This window comes from Cibotium barometz, chromosome 18 (genome assembly GCF_041138505.1).
Source record: "Cibotium barometz isolate CiBa-2024 chromosome 18, ASM4113850v1, whole genome shotgun sequence".
Lineage (NCBI taxonomy): Eukaryota > Viridiplantae > Streptophyta > Polypodiopsida > Cyatheales > Cibotiaceae > Cibotium > Cibotium barometz.
In genome coordinates this window covers 31,100,494-31,125,519 of record NC_141063.1, presented here as the reverse complement: position 1 = coordinate 31,125,519, position 25,026 = coordinate 31,100,494, and the positions used below count along the sequence as shown (strand labels likewise).

The window sequence follows — 25,026 nt, the reverse complement described above, 5'->3', positions numbered from 1 at the left end:
AGAATTTGTATCACTATCCTGTGTTGTGTCTTTGCCTTTTCTCTGGAATGAAGCCTTGCCCTTGGTCTTGTCCTTCTTCTTGGACAAACAATCCTTGGACAGATGTCCTTTTTTCCCGTAAGAGAAGTAGCGACTCTGACCTTTCTTTTGAACTGAGGAAAGTTCTTGGTCAGAATTGTTGGCTGACACCTTCAACTTACCCTGTGAGATGAGAACGGACTCCTCCTCCAAAAGTAAGGAGCTAAGATTATCAAAATCCGACTGAGTGGATGTGACCTGGCACCGCAAAGATCGAGAAATCACATCATAGTCCGGAGGAAGCTTGGTGAGGATAAGCGGAGCCACTTGAGAAGAGGACAAAGCAGCACCCATAGCCAGTAATTGGTCATGGATTGAAGAGAAAGACCATTGTAAGCCCTCGGTTATACAGTAGTTTGGAGCCTTTGGTTGTACGGTGGATGCCCTATCAGGTATTTGCATTGGGACCCCGATGAGCGCGTGTGGAGGGATGATACCAAGCCGATGAAACCATGCCTTTCTTCAATTATACTGTGCGAAACCTCACGCATCTTGTCTTGGGAAACATTCAGAGAGTCCTGACTCTTAGACCTCATTGGGAGGCTTATGGTATCTGTAACTCGCGGCGGTGCCCGGAGGACTAGGGCCTTTGACACGTTGGTTGATACCATCAATGCATGTTAAAACGTATGCACATAAAGCCAACTCCATACTTTCAAGATAAGTTTTGTGAATTCATAAATCCTTAGATCAACAAGTTGTCTACTGCCCATGCTCTTGCTTCATAAGCTATGAAGCGGCTAGCCATGCTTACCAGCAATGATGGTAAGTGTGGTCCCCACATGAGATCTTCTCTCTTCCTTATTGATAGAAGGAAACCTCCACTTCCAAGGAAGCCTATGCTCTGATACCAATGTAACTCGCGGCGGTGCCCAGGGGACTAGGGCCTTTGACACACTTGTTGATACCATCAATGCATATTAAAACACTTAAACATGGCCACAACCTTAACACATATCCATCATCACTTTACATGAAACATAAAAGCTAGACAAAACATCCACAAATGCTGAAAATGGAGCTTGCACATGTGACACCGCATAGAGGCCAGAATGGCCCCCTCCCCCCCCCCTTGGGGTATTTTATTACCCAAGGAGAATAATTTCATGTACAAGCTTTGAGGGCCTTACTCTCCCTACGGGAGATGCCGGATTATCCATACACACAGTCCAACACGAGGCTACCAAGCCGGAACACAGGTTGTAGAAATGCCGAACCAACAATATAATCCATATACCTCCGTGTGGGTACTGATTCTTCCCCAAAAACCATGGGTCTTCATGCAATAGAGCTGGTAGAGCAAGTACAACTCTCCATTCAGTCGGTACAACAAGTACAATGGTTGGTACTGCAAGTATACTGGTTGGTACAGTAGGTACAGTGGTTGGTACAATTGGTACAAGTAGTATAACTATTGGTACAGCAGGTACAATGGCTGATACAGTAGTTACAGTGGCTGGTACAACAAGTATAATGTCTCGTACAGCTGGTACAGTGGTTGGTACAGCACGTACAAGGGCTGGTACTATAGGTACAAGGGTTGGTACAGCCAATATAGTGGCGAGTACAGCAGGTATAGAAAGTACAAGGGTTGGTACAACAAGTACAATGGGTAGAAATTATAATAAAATGATTAAATACCCTTGCCTTAAGTATTTCTTCACAATGGAAGCCTCCAAAATAGTCCCCAACAGTCGGGATTCTTCATGGGCAGCCTGCAAGAGAGAGAAAGAGAGAAGCCATCATTAGGGCAGCCTGTAACAGTGGTAGAGGCTAGTGTGCAGCAAGAGAGCCTCCATTAATGAAAAGAGAGAGCTCCAATTTATAGATTTGGGCCTCCCATGAGCTAAAGTGGCAAGAGAAGGCTACAATGACAAGTGGAGAGCCACACAATAGCTAAAGTGACAAGTGTGAGGCCACTTGTCTCACTTTGATCCACTTTCTGACAAGTGTGAGGCCACTTGTCTCACTTTGGTCCACTTTCTTGCCACATGTCCCAATCTAAGAGATGGGTCCTTCTATAAACTTTATGTCTAAAAATATCCCAATTGGTAGACATTCTGTCATAGGCACTTTGGCAACTCTTGGTATCTGCTCAATTCTAGATGTAATGACGTGAACAAAATTTCCATCGGAGTCGGGCCAAAAATAGTAACCCTTCTAGATTTTAGGAGTATGATCCTTTGTATTCCAGGATAATCCTCCATTCCCAAAGCTTGTACTTTCCAAATATTTAGACATCCTGGAGTTCACCAGACCCCTTTCATACTTGGAAATGTCTAGGTTGGTGACATCCTCCCCAGCTTCTTAAAAGTTGTCCACTTCTTTAAGCATAGTCACAAGGGACGGGGACGGGACGGGGGACGGTCATAAGTAGGGAACGGGGACGGGGGAGGGAACGGCACTCAAAAAATACTTTTTTTTTAAAATTTTTCTACTCTGCACTTATTCTACTTTGGAAGTACATCAAAATGAGCACAAATTTACACTAAAATGCTAAGATTTTGAGTCATATTAATAATTAAGTAGATACAAAATGAGTCATGACTCAAGAGTCAGGACTCAGGAGTCAGGACTAAGCCTTAAGGAGGCAAAATACAAGGACCATGGGAATATGCAACCATGCCGTGAATACTCCTCTTGCGGGTCTCACTCCATCCATCCACAATGAGGGAGACTCCGTTCCTCTCCCATTGCCGCTTTGTGTTGTCGGCCGCTTGCTCTACAATGCGCTTCTCCTTGTCGAGCAATGTAGTGCGCAAGCTCTCGGATGAGGGGGGCGTATAGGTTGAGCCATACTCCCCAATCTTCTTAACCATTACCTTGAAGTATTCCGACCTATTCAAGAAAGTAATTTACTAATGAGAAGGAGACTAGGATGATGAAAACATGAATGATGTATTGGCAATGATCGATTGCACTTACCTAGCCGCTTGAAAGGCAATGTGGTCGTGGAAGAAGAAGCGGGCCACCGCCATATCCACCTCCTCCTTCAACTTGGGGTTCCAATTCTCCCCAAGTGTAGATTGTCGCCCTGGGCCACGTAATGATTGAGAGGCCGTGGAGATGGAGGGTGCCGGTGTCGTGGAGGGAGTAACATTCCGACTTGATGGCAAGGTGATGGTGTGCATGATCCCGATCCACCACATGACTCCATGGTAGAGGCTCGAGTTCTCTTCCCATCGTCGCGGGATCCACGGCCACTCGTGGTGTCCTTCTTGTCGCTTCGACCGTTTCGTAGACGCTAAGCTTGTCAAGAAGTTCCCGTCTCTTCTCGGGCGTGACATTCGTGCAAAACCTCACCTCATGCCCACTCTCATGCAAGAGGTGGGCTCGCACTTTGTCGGCGCCACCCGTTCGCCGGTACGGGCAAAGCTTGCATACCCATGGCCGAGAACCGCCTCCATGAACGGATGTGGTGTAGTTTACCTCCTCCCACCATGTCCATCCCGTTGTCCTTCTACGAGAAGCCCCGGCACGTGAGGAGGATGCCATGGTTGAAGATGGCTTGCCGCTTGACTCTTGAGCCTTGAGGAATGAGAGAGAGAGAGAGAGAGAGAGAGAGAGAGAGAGAGAGCCTAGAGGCTTGGAAGTTGGAAGACTCAAGAGGCTTGAGGGAGAGGTGAGAGCCTAGGCCCTAGAGCTTGGAACTTGGAAGTTGGAAGAGACTCGAGAGAAGATTCAAGAAGCTTGAGCCTTGAAAGCTTGAGCAATGAGCAATGAACTTGTGTGTGCTTGTAGCCTTGTAGAGGTGGGCTCTTATATAGATAGGCAAGAGAGAGAGGAAAGCCTCAAGGGCAAGAGAGAGAGAGAGGGCCAAGGCCCAACAGCCATAAACGGCTAGAAGAGCCCAAGCCCAACAGCCATAAACGGCTACGAAGGCAGGCAGGCGGCAGGCAGGCGCAACGGCCAGAAACGGGCGTAGGCGGCTCAGGCGTAACGGTTCTCTGCTGTCCCCGCACAGGCCGTCCTCGACAGCCGCCCCCCGTCCCTGCGCCGTCCCCTGTTTGAAACGCCCGTCGAGGGACGTCCGTCCGTCCCCGTCCGTCCTCGTCCCTGCGCCGTCCTGTTTCGGCGTCCCAACGTTCCTAGGCTCCGTCCCCGCCGTCCCCTGTGACTATGTCTTTAAGCTTGAAGCCATATATCCAAGATATAATCATGTCGCCATCTAAGTGGGTGAGACGAGACAGTCTCAAAAATCTAATATAAATGAAGAATCCATGTCCCAAAGAAATGGGTGAGACTAAATAAGTCTCCATAATACCAATATTAAAATCATGTCCCAAAATAAATGGGCAAGAATTCCATGGAAGATATGCTAGACATAGATACAAGAGCCAATTGTATCTCAATCACCAATACCAATGAGATAATCGTATGCCAATGAAAATCACCAACCAGGTGCTAAGACACTTAAATTTGTTATTTCGGCCACCAACTCACACTACCCTCTCAAGTGCCCATGTTCCCTTCCATTTGCTCTCTATTGTTCTACCCATATATGGTAGAAACAATCTTCAAGAGAGCACGTAGGACAAGAGAACACTACACACGGTATGTTGTGCTCGACACTACCCTCTGAAGTGCCCATGTTCCTTGCCATCTGCTCTCTATTGTTCCACCCACACATGGTAGAAACAATCTTTAAGAGAGCACGTAGGACAAGAGAACACTACATAGGGTATGTGAACCATGAGTTTCATAAGTCCAATGCATCCCAAATAAAGGGAGCCAAAAAGAATAATCCATAAACTTGAGGATAGATCCAAATTCCTAGAAAAGAAGTCCAAGAATACATAGACCTGCATACCATAATCCTTGTATACCATAACTCTTACTACATACTCCGTGCTAACCACACACCTTGGAGTAGAGGTGGACTTTATCCATAAAAGCATCATATCCATGAGATATCCAAAGATTTCTTCTTTATAAACTCGGACAGATTCGTCCATAGAAATTGCTTGCGAAGCCCAATATCTATATAAATCTCGTCTAGGAAAGAAATCTCATAGATATAATCCATCCTAATAAAGGGAGCCATAAACAATGTTTCCCTGAAACCATCTTAAGGTAAACAACAACACCTTTCTCCTTGCATGGAATATCCTTAAGATATCTCGAGATATATCTCCATATAGCTTGCCTATAAGCTTGATAATATAATCCACAATATCCATATGGAAAGAGTACTAAACGTGTGTACATAAAGCCAACTCCATACTTCCAAGATAAGTTTTGTGAATTCATAAATCCTTAGATCAACAAGCTGTCTATTGCTCATGCTCTTGCTTCATAAGCTATGAAGTGGCTGGCCATGCTTAACAGCAATGATGGTAAGTGTGGTCCCCACTTGAGATCTTCTCTCTTCCTTATTGATAGAAGGAACCCTATGCTCTGATACCAATGTAACTCACGGCGGTGCCCGGGGGACTAGGGCCTTTGACACACTTGTTGATACCATCAATGCATATTAAAACACTTAAACATGGCCACAACCTTAACACATGTCCATCATCACTTTACATGAAACATAAAAACTGGACAAAACATCCACAAATGCTGAAAATGGAGCTTGCACATGTGACCGCATAGAGGCCGGAATGGGCCAACCCCCCTCTTGGAGTATTTTATTACCCAAGGAGAATAATTTCATGTACAAGCTTTGAGGGCCTTACTCTCCCCACGGGAGAATCCGGATTATCCATATACAAATGCCATAACACAGCCCAACACGAGGCTATCAAGCCGGAACACAGGTTGTAGAAATGCCGAACCAACAATATAATCCATATACCTCCATGTGGGTACTGATTCTTCCCCAAAAAACCACGGGTCTTCATGCAATAGAGTTGGTACAACAAGTACAACTCTCCATTCAGTTGGTACAACAAGTACAATGGCTGGTATAACAGGTACAGTGATTGGTACAGTTGCTACAGTAAGTACAAATACTGGTACAGTAGGTACAATGGCTGGTACAGTAGTTACAAGTGGCTGGTGCAACAAATATAATGTCTGGTATAGTTGGTAGAGTGGCTGGTACAGTAGGTACAAGGGTTGGTACAATAGGTACAAGGGTTGGTACAGCCAGTACAGTGGCTAGTACAGCAGGTATAGAAAGTAGAAGGGTTGGTACAACAAGTAAAACGGCTAGAAATCATAATAAAATGATTAAATACCCTTGGAAGCCTCCAAAATAGTCCCCAACAGTCGGTATCCTTCATGGGCAGCCTTCAAGAGAGAGAGAAAGAGAGTAGCCATCATTAGGGCAGCCTGTAACGGTGGTAGTGTGCAGCAAGAGAGCCTCCATTAATGAAGAGAGAGGGCTCCAATTTATAGATTTGGGCCTCCCATGAGCTAAAATGGCAAGAGAAGGCTACAATGATAAGTGGAGAGCCACAATAGCTGAAGTGATAAGTGTGAGGCCACTTGTCTCACTTTGATCCACTTTCTGAGAAGTGTGAGGCCACTTGTCTCACTTTGGTCCGTTTTCTTGCCACATGTCCCAATCTAAGAGATGGGTCCTTCCATAAACATTATGTCTAAAAATATCCCAATTGGTAGTGTAATATGCGGAAGCTTCGGAGAAGGAATCGGTACTTCAAAACTCAGAAAACAGCAGTCTTTTCGCGACGGAATTAACGCACAAACTGAAAGACAATGTGCTGAAAATAGAGAGAGAAGGGGGAGATGGAGAAGGACACAGTATTGGGTCCCAATTACCCTCTGTAAGGCCCCCACCACGGATGGTGTATTTGCTTTATTAGAATGATGTGAATCTGAAACAAATACAAGAGTACTTGACCTTTTCTTGGCTGGAAAACCTGCCCTTGACCTTCAGTCCTTCACCCCTTAGCTTTAGCACTGTTCTTGGCTGTCCTGGCCCTTGGTTGCTTGGAGCTCTTGGTGAATTGTGAGATGCTATGAATGAATTATGACTTGGGCTTTTATACTTCCCAATTCATGCAGTCGGCCTGTTTATAACAGCCCCACGACTGTGTCTTGTGCAATAATTCAATTCACACCATAATTAAGTGTATTCACACTTGACAAGTACTGTCCAGCCTGCGCATATGATCTGGGACAGCAGCCTGCTGCTGGGCACCATGCGTAGAGGTGTAGGGCTGCCCCCCCACACCTGGCCGCCTACTGTTAGGGGTTCTACCCTCTGTCGGCTGCCTGTCCAGCGGGTCTGGAGCTGGCCGACTGCCCCTCCAGCCCTTGCCTTGGCTGGTGGGCAAAGTCTTGGGCCCTCCTGGCCCCTTGGGGGTGGTTCTATGCCTCCCCCATGCCCATACTAATTATGCCAATGCAAACACCTACACTGGGGTAGCCCTATGGGCTGGCCCCATCTCTACATGCAACCTACATGCCTACAGAGGCCTGGCATCCAGTTGCAAACCAGATACTCAGCACATCTGACATCATTCCAGAGGGAGACTCACAGCGCGGACTGGCACTGCTTCTTGTGCAGGACATTGCACACCTGACCTTGGACTCATGTGCAGGACAATGCACACCTGACCTCGGACGACTGAGATGGATCCCTGGCTGACTCGTCCCGGACTGGGCTCACATGGGACCAGTTCACCATCCCAGGTCTTGCACCTTCTGTACAGAATGTCCACGTGGCATCCAAGTGCGGGATGCACGTGACATCCCCTTCTGCTTAACTTGACGGAAGCTGCATAGCCTCCAAATAATCCGTCAATAAAGCCGGATAGTCTTCGAAGAATTCCTTGTCGAGCCATACCGCTTCATGAGTTCCTCGGTCCTGAAACTTCGTGAGGAACTGTCGTAGTCTTCGGCCTGAGCCATGCTTGAAACGGTGCAGAAGGATCTGTTCTGGAACCATTACTTCGGCTTCATCAATGATGTCTGGTTCCGCTTCGTCTTTGACCTCTGAAGGGGGTGGACCTGCATATGGTTTTAACCAACTGACATGAAATACATCATGCATAGTCCAACTCGGAGGTAGCTTTAACTGCATAGACACCTCATTAATCTTTTTCCGGATGGGGAATGGTCCGAAGCTCCTGAAAGACAACTTTGGGCATCGCTTGCCCACCTGCTTTAATCTTTGCTTCATAATCCGAAGATATACCCAATCTCCTTCCGAAAACTTCATGTCCCTTCGGTCTTTATTGGCCTGTCGAGTGTAGGCCTCTTGCGCTTTAGCCAACCTGTCTTTGACGGACTCTAGGATCTCCTGGTAAGACTCCGTCACTCTGTTCGCCTCCGGTACTGAAGACGAGGTCCTGGTTAACAACGACTGGAAAGGCCTTCCAAACGCTGCCTCATATGGAGTCCTGCCAATAGCTGAAGAAAAAGAGTCATTCAGAACAGCTTGAACTAAAGGCAAAAACGATTCCCACTTACCTTGCTGATCGTGGACATAACACTTCAGCACATCAAAGGCCAACTGGTTGTATATCTCTGTCTGGCCATCTGTCTGTGGGTGGAATGCACTGGAAAAATTCAACTTAGTACCAAAATTATCAAACAATGCCCTCCAAAAATGACTGGTAAACTTGGCATCTCGGTCTGACACTATGGTTCTAGGAATCCCACCAATCGGGTACCAATGCCGAATGAATAGCTGGGCAACATCCTCGGCGGTCACATTGGCCCTGCAAGGAATAAGCATCACAAATTTGCTGAACCTGTCAACAATAGTCAAACACTGTGTATTACGCTTACTCGGACTGGGAGGCAGATTTGTGACAAAGTCCATCGAAATGTCTTGGAAAGGACCCTCAGGAATTGGCAAAGGCTGTAACAACCCTATCTTCTTTCCACGAGGAGCTTTCACCTTTTGACAAATGTCACAGCGGTGTACATAAGTAAACACATCACGCCTCATCTTTGGCCAATAGTATTGCCGTTCTAACTTCTCCAGAGTCGAATTCATGCCCCTATGACCACCTGTAATGGCGTCATGGGCATCATGGAGAAGAGCTGCCCGGAATGATTTCATGACACACAGTCGGCCTTTGTAGTAAAGCCAACCATCGCGTATCAGAAAATGGCATGGTCCTGTGGCATCCAATGCCTGTTCCCACTGTGTACCGAATTCCTCGGAATCCGCGTACGTGTGCTTCATGTCTTCTAGTCCTGTACCAACAAGGTCTAGTCTAGTGGTCTGAATCGTAGATACTTGTCCCTTCCTGCTCAAAGCATCGGCCACTGGATTGGCCTTTCCTGGAAGGTACTCAATCATGCCACCGAACTGCTGGAATATCTGACTCCAGCGGTGCTGTCGATCACTCCACTGTGCACTTGGCATCGTCTGAATCCAGCGCAATGCCTGATGGTCAGTGCGGACCTCGAAGTCACGGCCATACAGGAAATGTTTCCAATGTTTCAAGGCCTGAATGACTGCTAGGAGTTCACGATCGTAGACTGAGTAATTCTTTTCGGCGGGCAGTAACTTACGAGACATGTAAGCTACTGGATGACCATTCTGTTGCAATACACCTCCAATTGCGATGTTACTCGCATCGGTGATCACCTGAAATGGTTCGTCCCATGAGGCAAGGGCTAGACAAGGCGCTTCTGACAAAGCCACCTTGAGGTTCTGGAATGCCTCCAACGCTCGTGGAGTCATTCGAATCTTTTGCCTCCTTGTTTGCACTCCCTTTAGCAGATCGGTGAGGTCTGCCGAGAGATCAGAAAACTTGTCAATGTGGGTGGAGTATGCCTGGCATATACCCACAAATGATCTAATGTCATAAGCAGTCTGAGGTACTTCCCAGTTAACAATCTCGGCCACTTTAGCCGGATCAAGTCGAATGCCTTCGGCACTGATTATATATCCCAAGTAATGTACCTGGAACAGATAAAATTCTGACTTCTTTTCATTGATATAGAGCTCGTTGCTTGCCAGCAACTTAAGGACTTTCTCCACATCACTGTCATGCTGCTCAACTGTAGCTGAAAATATGAGTATGTCGTCCAAAAAGATGAACACACACACTCCAATCAACTCCCGGAAAATACGCATCATCATGCGGTTAAATGTAGCTGGGGCGTTCGTCAAACCAAATGGCATGACCACAAATTCATAGTGGGCCCGTTCTGTACGGAAAGCTGTCTTGGGGATGTCCCCCTCAACAATCCGAACCTGGTGGTACCCACTCTTTAAATCCAATTTAGAGAACACCTTAGCTCCATTCAGCCTCTCGAGAATATAGTCAATTCGAGGCATCGGGAATCTGCTCTTGATAGTCAGCTTGTTGAGTGCACGATAATCGACACACAACCGAGAAGACCCATCTTTCTTCTTGACAAATAAGATCGGTGCTGCAAACGGCGACACGCTGGGGCGGATGAAGCCAGCTTGCAACAATTCTTGGAGTTGGCGGTCCAACTCCGATTCCATTGCCTTAGAAAGGCGATACGGAAACTTGCTCGGGGGTTCCGAGCCTGGGAGGAGGTCAATCTTGTGATCCTCCGGTCTGGACGGGGGAAGCTGGGGAGGGAGACTGTCCCGAAGAAAAATCTTCTGGAACTTTTCATGGAGAACCGAGTACTTCTCGGAAGCACTGGCCACCGTCTGGGCTGTCTGGATGTAAATCATCGCACACTGTGCGCCTTTCCTGACTGCTCTCTTAGCCTGCAAGTGGCTTATGAGCGGAAAGTTTGGAATACCTGGCTCACACTTAATGGTCACAGGGGTGTTTGACACATTCCGATCAATCTGGAACGTGTGCTTGTCCCACTTGACATCAGGGAGAAACTTGTGAAACCACTGGATCCCCAAAATTATGTCTGCTCCTACAAGAGGGGCAACCATAAAGTCACGCACAAACTCTATGCCCTGAATCACTAACTTAGCACCTAGAGCTTCATACTTGACGCTTGTAGTCATACCTGTGCTAAAACCCTCAACTTGTTTGTCCACCGGAGTGAGCTCGAAGCGGGCACGCCTAGCGGCCTCTTCCGTGATCACATCCTCCGTGCTGCCGCTGTCAAACAAGACAACGACTCTCTGGCCACCTATGTAGCCAAAGGACTTGAGCAATTCGTTGCGCTCATACTCCTGGTCATGGGCGCCCTTCTGCTTATCTTCGAGCTCCCGGCTAATAATTGCTCCAACTGAAGCACCGGGGTTTGAAGAACTAGGGGTAGCCACTGGGGTCTGTGTGGGAGCTGTGCTCACCACTGAAGCTGTGGAGGCGGCGGCGGGCTTTGGAGGCTTCTTCGGGCAATCCCGAGAAGTATGTCCTTTTGTGTGACAAAAGTAACATCTACCCTCCTTCCTGTACTGAGCAAGCTCCTCAGCACTCAACTTGCCACCTGTCTTGCCTGCCTCCGCTTTCTGGTCTGGAGTAAGCTTAGACGCATTGTTCGAGTTCTTGGAGCCAGAGGCTCCCGGGCTCTGTCCTGGGGAAGACCCCGTCTGGTTCTGGCTTTTGCCCCCCGAGGTGTTAGCCTTGGGAGAAGCCGGCTGGGAAGTCTTGGGCTTGCCACCATTGTGTTTCATTTCTGCACTCTGCGCAAGCGAGAGTGCGTCCTCAAAGGTGGCTGGTCTAAACATACGCACCTCCCATTGGATGTGCGTGTCCAGGCCATACAAGAACTGCCCTTTCTTGTCCGCATCAGATAAGCCTAATTGTAGACACAAGGTCGAAATTCTATTGGCAAACTGAAGGACTGGTTGCGCGTTCTGACGCGCTCCCCTGAACTCGTCTTCGAGTCGCTCAAGGTAGTGGGGCGGTAAAAACCGCTGCTTAAGGTCACGGACGAACTCGTCCCACCCATAAGCTGCCATACCTGATCTGGTGTGGGCGTGAGCCCACTGAGTCCACCAAGGAATGGCCTCACCTTCCAAATACCAACTGGCTAAGATCACTTTGTCAATATCTGATTTCCTAACTGCGGCAAAGTAAGCTTCAAATTGATGTAACCATGAATACAGAGTAGTGGGATCGAGTTTACCATTATACTTACTGAAGTTCATTTTCTCGGGAAAATGATTCGAGGGCGCCGCCGGTGTCAATCTGGCGTCCAAAGCTCGGAGGTAACGCTCGTGTTCTACTCGTCGCATGGCTTCGTCTTCTCGTTGTCGAATCTCCAATGCCCGTATCTGCATCTCAAGCAAGGAGCTTGACTGCGGCTGTGACCCTTCGAGAGGGTCCCTGTGACGAGGATCTGGTATCGGGGGTACGGAAGGAGAGGGAGGAGGAGATGGAAAACGCGACGCTGGAGAGCGAGAACGCTCCTCCAGAGCCAAAATCCGCGCCTTCTGCTCGTCCAACTTGGTTGTCTGGTCTGCGATCGCTCGCATCATCTGCTGGAACATGTCTTGTACACTCAAGCCGGGTGCCCTAGCTGGGCTGCCTGGTGCACTCTGGTCCCATGGTTCTGGTTCTCTCTCGTCGCCAAAGCTCGCCATAGCGGGAATCTGCAATTCCTTTCCGGAACGCAATCTGACCATCCACTGTCTGTGTGGGAGACTTCCGGAGGCTTCCGGAGGCTAAAAACCAACCGTCCTTCGAGGGACAGGAGTCACTCCGAAAGGGGTAGTCCACCGGTGTCTAAAAACCAACCACACGAGCGAAAAATTTTCTGGTTTTCTTTGCTGAATCTTCGTCCTTGAAGTAGGCTCTGATACCACTGTAATATGCGGAAGCTTCGGAGAAGGAATCGGTACTTCAAAACTCAGAAAACAGCAGTCTTTTCGCGACGGAATTAACGCACAAACTGAAAGACAATGTGCTGAAAATAGAGAGAGAAGGGGGAGATGGAGAAGGACACAGTATTGGGTCCCAATTACCCTCTGTAAGGCCCCCACCACGGATGGTGTATTTGCTTTATTAGAATGATGTGAATCTGAAACAAATACAAGAGTACTTGACCTTTTCTTGGCTGGAAAACCTGCCCTTGACCTTCAGTCCTTCACCCCTTAGCTTTAGCACTGTTCTTGGCTGTCCTGGCCCTTGGTTGCTTGGAGCTCTTGGTGAATTGTGAGATGCTATGAATGAATTATGACTTGGGCTTTTATACTTCCCAATTCATGCAGTCGGCCTGTTTATAACAGCCCCACGACTGTGTCTTGTGCAATAATTCAATTCACACCATAATTAAGTGTATTCACACTTGACAAGTACTGTCCAGCCTGCGCATATGATCTGGGACAGCAGCCTGCTGCTGGGCACCATGCGTAGAGGTGTAGGGCTGCCCCCCCACACCTGGCCGCCTACTGTTAGGGGTTCTACCCTCTGTCGGCTGCCTGTCCAGCGGGTCTGGAGCTGGCCGACTGCCCCTCCAGCCCTTGCCTTGGCTGGTGGGCAAAGTCTTGGGCCCTCCTGGCCCCTTGGGGGTGGTTCTATGCCTCCCCCATGCCCATACTAATTATGCCAATGCAAACACCTACACTGGGGTAGCCCTATGGGCTGGCCCCATCTCTACATGCAACCTACATGCCTACAGAGGCCTGGCATCCAGTTGCAAACCAGATACTCAGCACATCTGACATCATTCCAGAGGGAGACTCACAGCGCGGACTGGCACTGCTTCTTGTGCAGGACATTGCACACCTGACCTTGGACTCATGTGCAGGACAATGCACACCTGACCTCGGACGACTGAGATGGATCCCTGGCTGACTCGTCCCGGACTGGGCTCACATGGGACCAGTTCACCATCCCAGGTCCTGCACCTTCTGTACAGAATGTCCACGTGGCATCCAAGTGCGGGATGCACGTGACAGGTAGACATTCTGTTTTAGGCACTTTGGCAACTCTTGGTATCTGCTCAATTCCAAATGTAATGATGCGAACAAAATTCCATCGGAGTCAGGCCAAAAATAGTAACCCTCCTAGATTTTAGGAGTGTGATCTTTTGTATTCCAGGATAATCCCCCATTTCCAAAGCTTGTACTTTCCAAATATTTAGACATCTTGGAGTCCACCAGACCCCTTTCATACTGGGAAATGTCTAGGCTGGTGACAATATCACACTTGACATTCAGAGAGTCTTGACTCTTAGACCTCATCGGGAGGCTTATGGTATCACATCTGACATTCAGAGGACTTTTTGGAGAAGATTGTGACATTTTTACAAGAGGACACACATATCCCCCTTTATTTGGCTTTCTCTACTTGGTGGCCTTGCCACCAACCAATGGAGATCGGCCGTTGGTGATAGCCCAGCATGCACGAGATGTGCAAGAGCTTTAGAGACAGACTACCATTGCTCATGGGAATGCAAGGAAGCACAAAGGATTTGGATTGCAATAGCACATCTCCTTGGAAGGATGACATAGTCAGGTGCACACCTCGGGTAGAAGGGGAACGACACGGATCTTGTCAATATAATTAGTCAGGGAGTTGCTCAACGATGTCATCTTCAAGACATGCTAGAGTTAGGATACACCGCCCCAACACAGAGGTTGGACAGTGCACGGAAGATTATTACTAGTATTGCATGTTGAATGTCCTAAGCTATGAAGGCTTGAAGAGCTTCATGGCTAGTATGGCAGTGTGAGCAGCAACAAGAAGAGATAGAATTAGAGAGAGGAAACAATGCTCGAGAGAGAGTGTACTACACAACTCAATGATGTGATTGTTATATTTTGATTCAATGAAGTACATGTATCTTTATGGGTTACAAAGGTTGCCTCAGTTACATCACTGCTTATGTCATAACACACACAAATATTTAGATATCATTATAACTCCTCTGAGAGGTGGCTCACACACAAACACTACCACACTCACATAATAGGTGGCTTATACACAGACTACCACACTCATAAGAGTGGGTTCACACACATGTAAGACCTTGATTTCCAACAAACCTCCCCCTCAAGGGATTATCTCATATTGTATCAAGGAAATCTAGGCTCATGGTTTCTAATGCTAGTTTTTGTAGTCAAGGATAAATCACATGGCTCTAGTTTCACAAGCCAGTTATGGGATTTCATGGGTAGAGACAACACAGGATCAAGTCACACACTCACAATAGAAAACAACACGTAACTGAACAGAAAACAACACATAACTTGGACTCATCATAACAATAGTTTGCTGCCTTTGTGGAAAGCTTTATCTTCTCCATGATATTAACCTCAGCTTTTTTGTAAAAGCGGTTCTGCTCATTGTGATTATTTTTCCCACAATATTTGCACGGCTTCTTTGAGTAACAATCCTTTTCTGTATGATTGTTCCTACCATAGTGTGAACATTTTATATCTTTGAAGTTCTTTGTGAAGAAGGAACTGTCCCCCCCTCCTCCTTTGTTCATCTTATTCTTCTCTTCCTTGAAGAAGATTATAACCCCTTCCAAGATAAGACTAGGCAGGTTCTTCAAAGTGGTGATGCGATTTCCATAAAGCCCATCTGGCATTGACTTAATCAATATGGCTATAGCTACATCTTCTTTTAGCTTTAGGTGCAGGAAGCTAGTTCATAAGAGACTTCATTTTGTTCACATGAGCCTCGACGCTGTCATGTGGTTGCAAGATAATTCCATAGAGTTTTATCAATGAAACTTTAGATTTCTTTCCTTGTGCTCCAAAAAGCATATCCAACTTCTCATAGGCTTCTTTGGATGTCGGGAGATATGTTACATGACGTATGAAATTGTCAAAGAGAACAAGGGCTATTAGATCAAAGGCTCTTTGATCCCTTAGTTTCTAGGCTCTTTGAATTGCATATTCCTGTCTAGGCATCTTATCTCCTCCTTCGACAAAAGGCCAAAGGCCTTAACTCATGAGGCTAAATTTCAGCTTGGTTTGCCAAGTATAAAAGTGTTCTCCATCAAACTTCAATGAGTATATGGGTAGCCATAATAGGCAGAGAAATAACGGGAAGGTCTTAACAAATGATGGGATCCAATATCAGTGTCTAGTCCCTTGCAAAGAAATCCCTTGAAAAAATAGGGTTTTTTGAAATTAGGATCTTCAAAACAAGAGAGTTTTGAAATTGATGCTATAGGAGGCTAGAGCGTCACTTTAATGCAAGATATGCACCCTCAATTTTGAATTTTATCAATTCGGGATTGTTTTTCACCACTATGTTTCTCGTCTCTTCTCGAGTCTCCCAAGCCAAAAATCATTGAAATCGGAGTTCGTTTGGGCCTCCAAAACACCTCTGCAAATTTTCAGCTTGTCCCAAAACAAAGCTGAACCAAGCATAGGGGTGCGTGCGGGAGTCTTCAAGCTACTCATTGGTGGTACATGCATCGAAATACGCTAACCGAGCTTGCAAAAATTACAAAAAGTAATCTCTATTCCTACTCCTTTCAATGCTTTTGTAGGTCTTCAAAGAGCCACTTGTAGCGTTTCACATTGTGATCACTAGCATACATACTTGCAGTATTTTGGGGTTTTCCATCACTTGTATTCAATTGGATACAAGCTTGATGGGACCAACTACCCATTAGGCTTAAATGTTAACTGTTTGCCAAAGGGCTTTGGGAAATAGTTACAAGAGATGATGAACATCCAATAATTTTACATTGCAGCAACCTACTCCAGCTACTTCTACATTACGTGTTACAATCGCTTCAATTATACTAGCACCTGTACCTCCTATTGCAAATAAAAAACAATGGGATTCTAGAGATGCATACACATTCCCTCATTGCTCTCTCAGTGAAGAGGAGCATTATACCACATATCCATTCATGTGTCATTGCTAAGTTAGCGTGGGATCTCTATATCGGCGCACAATGAGGCTCGTGTGGCCTACCTGAAAAAGCAGCTGGACATGTTGCATTTGGATGAGGGTGACTCTATGATGAGTATCTCACGAAGATGAAAGAACTTCGAGAACAGCTAGCCAACATTGATGAGCTTATTCCGAACAATTCACTTGTCACTACCATTCTCAATGCATTGCCTGACTCATATAAGGGCTTTGCTACTGCACTTCGGTTGCTCATGAAAGGCAATGCAAATGCCTTTTCTTTTGATGAGATCATGTCTTTGCTTCTACAAGAGAAGCAATCTCGGATGAACAGGTCGGGAATGAGGATTGGTGCTCAAGCTTTTGCCTCTTAAGGCAAAGGTAAAAGGAAGGCATCTGGTGCCAGCCAGGGCACTACATAAATGAGTGCGAGAAAAGCTTGCAAAAGAGAAGGAGAAGAAAGACTCTGGCATGTCCGTGGGCCGATACATCAACACCCAATGCTGACTTGATGCATACGAGAGAGTTGTATGTGATGCACATGCAGTGTCTAGTATATCCAATGTGACAGATGCAGAGCTACAACATGCTCGGTTTGGTCATCTCAACTTTGCGAGTCTGCTACGCCCGCAAAGGCATGATATGGTCTCTGCATTGCCGCCACCACTAGATGCACCTGTCAAGCATGTCTGTGAGGATTGCATCCGTACGGCCATCACACTTGGTATCAGAGGCTCTAATCTTCCTCTTTATCTTCAAGGGTTGCTTTCATCAACTTAGATCATAGCAACTCTTCCTCTTTGATGACTTCTTCAAGGATATCCACATCTAGGACCTTGAACTATGTTTCTTACTTAACTGGGTTGTTGAATGGAAGCAGCTCTTCCCCTAGCATTAGTTTGTGGATTCCTGGGAAAGTTTAGAGGAGGTAATTTTGAGAGGTTAAGAGCCTTGGGTGGTGGAAGAGGGCATTCAGCATGGTGGTTCCCAAGGATTATTCAGTGAGGGCTGCCCACAAATGGTTCAGTGAGGGCTGCCCAAAAATTGCAGGTTATACATAGTGATGTATGTAGTCCCATGAAGACATCATCCATTGGAGGTTATCTCTACTTTGTTATGTTCATTGATGACCTTTCCAAATTCAGCTAGGTGCTTTAAGAACTTTCAGCTCATGGCTGAAAATGTATCTGGATGTAAGATTCAAACTTTACGTATAGATAGAGGAGGGGAGAGGGGGGGGGGAGAGGGGGTGGGGGGACACGTCAAAAGAGTTTAATACATACTTGTTGGAAAGAGGCATTCAACATCAGTGTTCCGAGTCTTATACACCTCAGCAAAATGGTGTTTCTAAGAGAAAAAATAGGCCATCTCATGGAGATGGCACAATGTATGGTCAAGGGTCAAAATTTGCCTCGCAGGTTTTGGATGAAAGGTATACGTGTGCAGCATATGTGCTTAACACGTGTCCAACAAAGGCTTTGCAAACCATCACTCCTTAACGAAGCTTGGCATGATAGGAAACCATCAATGGTTCATATGCATGTCTTTGGATGCTTGGCTTATGCTCTTGTGCCTGACAAGCATCACACAAAGCTTGATGATAGGGCAGTGAAATACATTTTTTGTGGGCTACAATACAATCTCTACCATCTTGGCTAACACTGGATTATGGTTAGCAAAGACGTGGTTTTTGTGGAGAATTCATCACACTTGAGGGCAAAAAACAGCCACATGTAGCGATCTCTTTGATACTCTTCCTCCTTTGTATGGTACACATTTACGAGGTGTTGGATATTTGGACACTCAGCCTGTGGCTGGAAATCAGCCCATACATGCTGAAAATCAGCCCATAACAGCTGAAAGTTGGCAGTCAGACATGCCTGATGTTGAGCCCATTGTTCAGGCAGATGCTGATGATGGAGTGGCACAAGAAAGGAGAGCCATGCACGAAGCTAAAGCCCTGTTGGCTGTTGCAAACCTTACGGGATAGCCATGTTGAGGCTCCTTTGCAAAGGTTGAATGCGTGCTAGTTCTCGCTATGCATCTAGGCACTTTGCTGATCATGCTCTCATGAGCACTTTGTACAAGAGCCTGTTTCCTTTGCGGAGGCACGGGAAGAGAATCGTTGTATGCATGCTATGTAGGACGAGTATGACTCCATTCTAAAAAATGACACATGGTATTTCGCAGATTTGCCTTAAGACAAAAAGGCCATTGGTATGAAGTGGGTTTACAAGTTGAAGTGAAATGCAGATGATAGCGTCACAAAGGTTATGCTCAACAAAAGGGCATCGATTACGATGAGACTTTTGTATCCACATCTCGTATGACCACCATTTCGTCCATCATTGCATTGCTGCACATCATGGATGGCATGTACATAAGTTGGACATTAAAACTGCTTTCTTGAATGGTGACTTGCACGAGGAGATATATATATCTCAGCCTCATGCACGAGGAGATATATATATCTCAGCCTCATGGTTTTGTACAAAAGAGGCAAGAAAGCGGAGTATGCAGGTTGAAGAAAGCCTTATATAGCCTTAAGCAAGTTCCTAGGGTTGGTATGAAAACATTCATGCATACTTGGTTGCACATGGTTTCTGCAACAGTCTACTAAAAGTACCCTCTATGTCAAGAGGACTTGGGATAGTTTCTTGGTCATCGTCTTGTATGTTGATGACATGTTGCTCACACGCCCTGATGAGGAACGGATTTCAGCTTTTAAAGCTGAATTACATTCATCATTTGCGATGTCAGATCTGGGTCAGTTGAACATTTACTTGGACATTCAGTTTTTACAATGTGATGATGGCATAGTCATGATACAATCAAAGTACATACAGAGATTGCTTAAAAGGTTTGATCTTGAAAATTGTAAGCATGTGTCTACACCAGTTGAGACAGGTGGTAGGCTTAGCATTCGGGATTCTAGAGAGCCTTTTGATCAGACATTATATCAGCAAGTTGTTGAGGACAACATCTTGTAAGACTTGGAGACTTGTTGGGGAACTTTGCTCGCCACAATGCAGAGCAAGTAGAATCAGGGCCCTTGATATTGGACAAGGCTGGTGGTTGATGCTCAAGGTGTAATGACCACTAGTGGGCATGACATTTACAGTTTCATATTGTTGCTCTTCAATTTGTAAGAATACACAATAGCAGATGCAAGATCTTCACTCATAAAGCATTGAATTGCAGAAAGATGTGGGGAGTAAACAATATTATTGCTTCCGCTATTGTGTAAGAATGCACAATATAACGCATGGAATTACAAAAAGAAGTGGAGAGCAAATAATATTATTGCTTGCAAATTCAATGGACTCAATGATGAACAAAGGCTACCAAACTTAGTCTATATATAGTGCCCATGGTCAGCATGGACGAAAGTCGGCCGGCCATGTCGGTCCCATGACTTGGTCCAAAATGACCAACTGACCATATCATCCAATTGGGACCACATGAGATGATAGCATTGTCACGTAGGGACTTGGCGCAGCTCGCGTGGCCATCTGAGAGTGTTTGGATCTTCAAAGAGGCTCTGTGAACCGAGAACAATGTGTCCTTGGTTTGTTGTTGTCCAACGCTCACAAATGTGGTCACATGGCCGCACAAGCATGCATCCTACTTGGCAGAGTGCCAAGTCTATATAAGCCATCTCCAATGTCTAAACTCGACAGAGTGCTAAGTCTATAAGCCAGCCAATGTCTAAACTGGGAACTTCCGGGTGCTCAGGTGCTCCTCGCAACGGCTACTCCTCATATAGGGGGCCTTACAAAATAGAGCACATCTGTCACCCGCAGTGACAACACGAGGGTAGAGCATGGAGCAAATGCTTTTCCAACACAATTGATATACCAATTATTGTCGTTTTCATTTTTATCTTCAATCATTTGATAGGTGTTGCATTATTGCATTAGATGAAAGTAAGGTACTGCTTTTCATTCTGATATGTGGTTACCCTTCTATAACTTCTCAATTACAGCTGAGTAATGAGAACTTTGAACAGGAAGCTGATGATTGTGCTCTTTTGAAAGATGTGGGAAGGCCATGCACGAAGGATCTTGAGGGGCTGTCTAGTAATCTGGTATTAAACAAAGCATGTACTTAGTTGCACAATTTGCTTCATACAAATCTTATGAATTTCATACTTTTTCCCTGTCTTTGTCATTGTTTGGCAGGTTTTTCTTCTTGCCTCTGAAAGCAGTTTTGTCAATCATTCAGCTGGAAAAACGTTGGTGGTTCTTCTTGACTATCTAGATGAAATGGTTAGTGATGTATGTATCAGAGGCTTTCATCTGCCAAATTGGGTAGAAACAATTCCATTGGCATAAAATTGCAGCCGCTCATACTGCCAAATTTTGTTGATGCAGCCTCCTTTGTGGACATTTACTATGCACATGTTATGGAGCGCTTTGAAGGCCTGGTTTAGTGATTGTGAAGAAGATGTTTTTATGACACAAAAACTTACATGTGCTACTGCTCCATGCCTTTCAACAAAGCATGGACATCTTATCCAACATAAAGGCTGGACTGTTGTGATGCGTATGTTCGAAGTGCTACATGATATCTTGAGAAAGTGTAAACAAGAAGGGGCATCAAAGATGAGAACTTTCCTCGCCATTTCTGGACCTTGCATCACAGTTGTTCTTGCAGCCTTTATTGCATGCTTTCCACGCATGGATAACAACACAGTGAAGCACAAACATGAGGAAGAGGACTTAGCACTGGGGACTCTATTACGCTTTCTATGCTCACTTAATCACTCCATGAGCGTGCATTCTGATGCAATTAACACAGCAGACATCATTGCTGAAAGTCTAATTTTGGAATCTGTAAATGCTTTTGTGGCCACATTTTCGCACCACTGCCTCAATGCCCGAAATGATAATCGTGTCTCACATTATTTGCGTCATAAATTTCTGGTAATTAATGTTCATTAGTTCTTTTTTCAAGTGTCAATATTCTATTCGTCTGTTGTTCTTGTTCATGTACCTTGTGTGATTTGGTTGAGGATGGCAAGGGGTGTTTTAAGAAGGGATCACATGAAGGGCTCTTCTATAAGTTGCAAAATAGGAAGACAACAGAGTTGTAACAATGGGTAATCCAGGGCCTGATGGCCATGATTATGTTTGTGTAGGCTTGTGTGTGTGTGTGTGTGAGAGAGAGAGAGAGAGAGAGAGAGAGAGAGCCTTTATTAACGTCTACTAGAGATCCTAATGGGTCTAAGAGACCAAAAGTTTTACATATGTTCCATCTGTAAGCTGAAGATCCTAATGGGTCTAAGAGACCAAAAGTGTTACATATTTCCATCTGTAAGCTGAAGATCATAAACATAAAAATGCCGAAGAAAATAGGCCCATTTACTATGCGGGTCCATATGTACAATAAGTAGTAAGGCCAAGGAAACCAGTGGAGCTGATCATTGATCCTCCCTTTGTCAACATATGACGAGGCAATGTCCACTGTCTGGAAAGGTGCCGCTCTATGGCGCTGGACTAAATCTGGGGCTGTACGAGAGGATGGCCTAGATCTAAAGGGGCCGGGGTGTGTAGCTTGCTGAAGGAACTATGCGTGATCCCTGATAACTCCATATGTACAGGGAGGTAACTGGTCTCGGGTCCTGGGGGACAGTTGCCTGGCAAGCTTGGGTGTTCCGCACATGGTCTCTCTGTCCTCTCAGATGTCGCATAGGCTGATTATCCATCACAGTCACCACCTGGGGCCCCCAAAAAAGTTTATGAGTAGTATTGTGCTGATCCTATCTTTCTATCTATAACCTCAATAAGGCCTTTCGTTGATGACACTGCTCTAGTAAGTAGAGGCTTGATAGTGCATCAACCGTCTAAGAGAGCCAAATCCCTCCTGGAAGATAATGAGAATTCCCTCGTATTTCATTATATGCTGGGAATTTGAATAGGTAGTGTTCCTGTTCGTCCCCAAAGAGGGGTGTGGAATTGCATGGAAAGTGGTGTCTTCTGCTGAGCTCTGGGTCTTTGATGTGTGTTGGCATCTGAGGATGTCTAGCAGCAGCTAGGCGTTTGGAAGTCAAGATCTTGGCTTCAATCTCTATATGCGTGTCCTAATCTGGTGCATTGTCTCCTTTTTATTTCCCCCTTGGGCTTGGGCTTGGCCTTGTCCAAATGTTAGGGAGTGTTTGACACTCGTTCTATTCCACTTGCCTCCTTTGTCCCTTCATGGGCCGGTTTCTGTCTCTATGTTTCATACCAAAAATAGTGCCAAACACGTTTGGTCCTCATAGTCTATGGCTTGATGAACAAGATCAAATCCCTCTCTGAATAGGCAGTGAAAGTGGCCTCTAATTTCTTAGTATGCTGGGCATGGAAGAAACCTCATGCATCTCCTATGTGTGTTTACAGCTCTTGGTTCTCATGTGTGGAGAGAGAGAGAGAGAGAAAGAAAGATATATTAACGTCTGCAAAAGGCCAAAATTGGCCTATGAGACAAACAAGTAGTACAATGATGTTCCTCCAGTCATCAAGAGAGAGAGGGAAAGTAAGAAATATTAACATCTTCAAAAGACCTAGAGGGTCTATAGACTCGAGGCCATGAAGGTAGTACAATGTATCCATGATGAATACTAGACCATGGAAATGCAAAATTGTACGAAACTAGCTACATAAGCTAAAGTATTCATGTGATGCTACATGATGACAATGTGGTTATACAGTGATACCATCCTCCTCTTGAATAGAGCGTAAAGCAGCCATAGCATCTCCCCTTTGCGACGGGAGCTCACCATGTTGTCGAAGTGTAAGCCCAGCGGGGCATGCCGTGATAGATTATACCATGTGTCCAAGAGATAAAGATATAGAAAGAGAGGGGAGAGAGAGAAGGGAATAGGGATCTTGCACAATACACCACACTGAGCGGGGAACAAGCCCCGCCCCCTTTTGGGAATTTATTCAGGAACAATCCATGGGCACACTCGCCAGGACCAATACAATCAATGAATACAAAACAAACAAATATGCTGATGTAGGATATCCAAGTCGAGGTACGAGATCTCTCATGCCGAGCACACCACGGGAATGACCCACAAGTATCTCTCACCGGGCTAGTACTAGATCCAATATCCAAATCCAAATCCAAGTTCAGATCCAAATCCAAGTCTAAGTCTAGATCCAAGTTCAGATACAAATCCAAGCCAAGTCCTGATCCATGACCAAGTTTCATGTTCATGTCTAAGCTTCATGCCTAAGCTATATATCCAAGCTCCATGTTTATGTCTGAGCTTCATGCCCACGCTATATGTCTAAGTTTCATGTTTATGTCCAAGCTTCATGCCCAAGCTATATGTCCAAGTTCCATGCCCAAGTTCCATGCCAAAGTTTCATGTCCAAGTTCTCCATGTCCCAGCTTCTTTCATCGAAAGAGAGGAGGTGGCGCTTCTTCAAAGGGTGGCAACCCTCCAAAGAAGGCGGCTGAAAGGTCGTGTTGATGGAGGTGGTAGGCGGCGGTGGAGGAGCAAAAACAGGGCGGCGAACAGGCGGCGGAGATGGCCTTGGGGTGCGGTGGAGCTGGTAGAGCTGAGCTCTGAGCGGCGGTGGCAGCTCTGGGTTCTGGGGTGGCAATTTCAAGAACCCTGTTCCCATGGTGCATTTGCCCTATCAACTACTTATTTGTTGTACTAATTCTTTCTATTGCTACTTCCCTTAGTACTAGGCTTCATTATGGCTAAGTCTGCCCTGCATCTCTAGAGGTTTGACAGAAACTCAGTACAAAGGGCTTTGTGTGAATATATGCTCTTATGTGTGTGTGTGAGAGCATATCTTGATATAGAGTTCTACACCCACTATTGGGCACTGAGTTGCACCTAATTTTCTTCTGGTTTTTCCTTAATTTCTCTCCCTTATAGTGATGATTTTTTGAGGTTTTTGTTTTATGTATATGTCGTATTATTAGTCCATACTATGCATAATGGAGTTGATAGTTATATAGTCTTTTGGGTTGACTACCATGAGTATATAACATGCACGTTCCTAAAAGGTGAATTTGGGCATGTTCCTGGATTCATCTAGGTATATAATTCAGCCGTATTAGCAGACATGCAGATTTCACATTGTGAAGTTTTCGTCCGAGTTGCGGCCAGTTGATATTGTGCTAATTCTTTCTATCTTTAGTGGTGCATTTGCCCTATCAACTACTTATTTGCTGTACTAATTCTTTCTATTTGCTACTTCCCTTAGTGCTAGGCTTCATTATGGCTGAGTCTGCCCTGCATCTCCGGAGGTTTGACAGAAACTGAGTACAAAGGGCTGTGTGTGAATATATGCTCTTACGTGTGTGT

General features: G+C 45.7%; 1 protein-coding gene across 7 annotated transcripts in view; it reads left to right on the top strand.

Moving 5' to 3' along the window:
- Window positions 1-25,026, top strand: part of LOC147629200 (golgin) — a 79,414-nt gene that overhangs the window by 46,690 nt on the left and 7,698 nt on the right. For 3 of the 7 annotated variants that reach the window (XM_086812459.1, XM_086812457.1, XM_086812462.1), the window contains 3 exons: window positions 20,725-20,802; window positions 20,897-20,992; window positions 21,089-21,640. In XM_086812459.1, the coding sequence (XP_086668585.1) occupies window positions 20,725-20,802; window positions 20,897-20,992; window positions 21,089-21,640 (726 nt within the window). The remainder of the gene's footprint in view (window positions 1-20,724; window positions 20,803-20,896; window positions 20,993-21,088; window positions 21,641-25,026) is intronic. The other 4 variants (XM_086812460.1, XM_086812458.1, XM_086812463.1 and 1 more) reach the window with 2 other exon arrangements.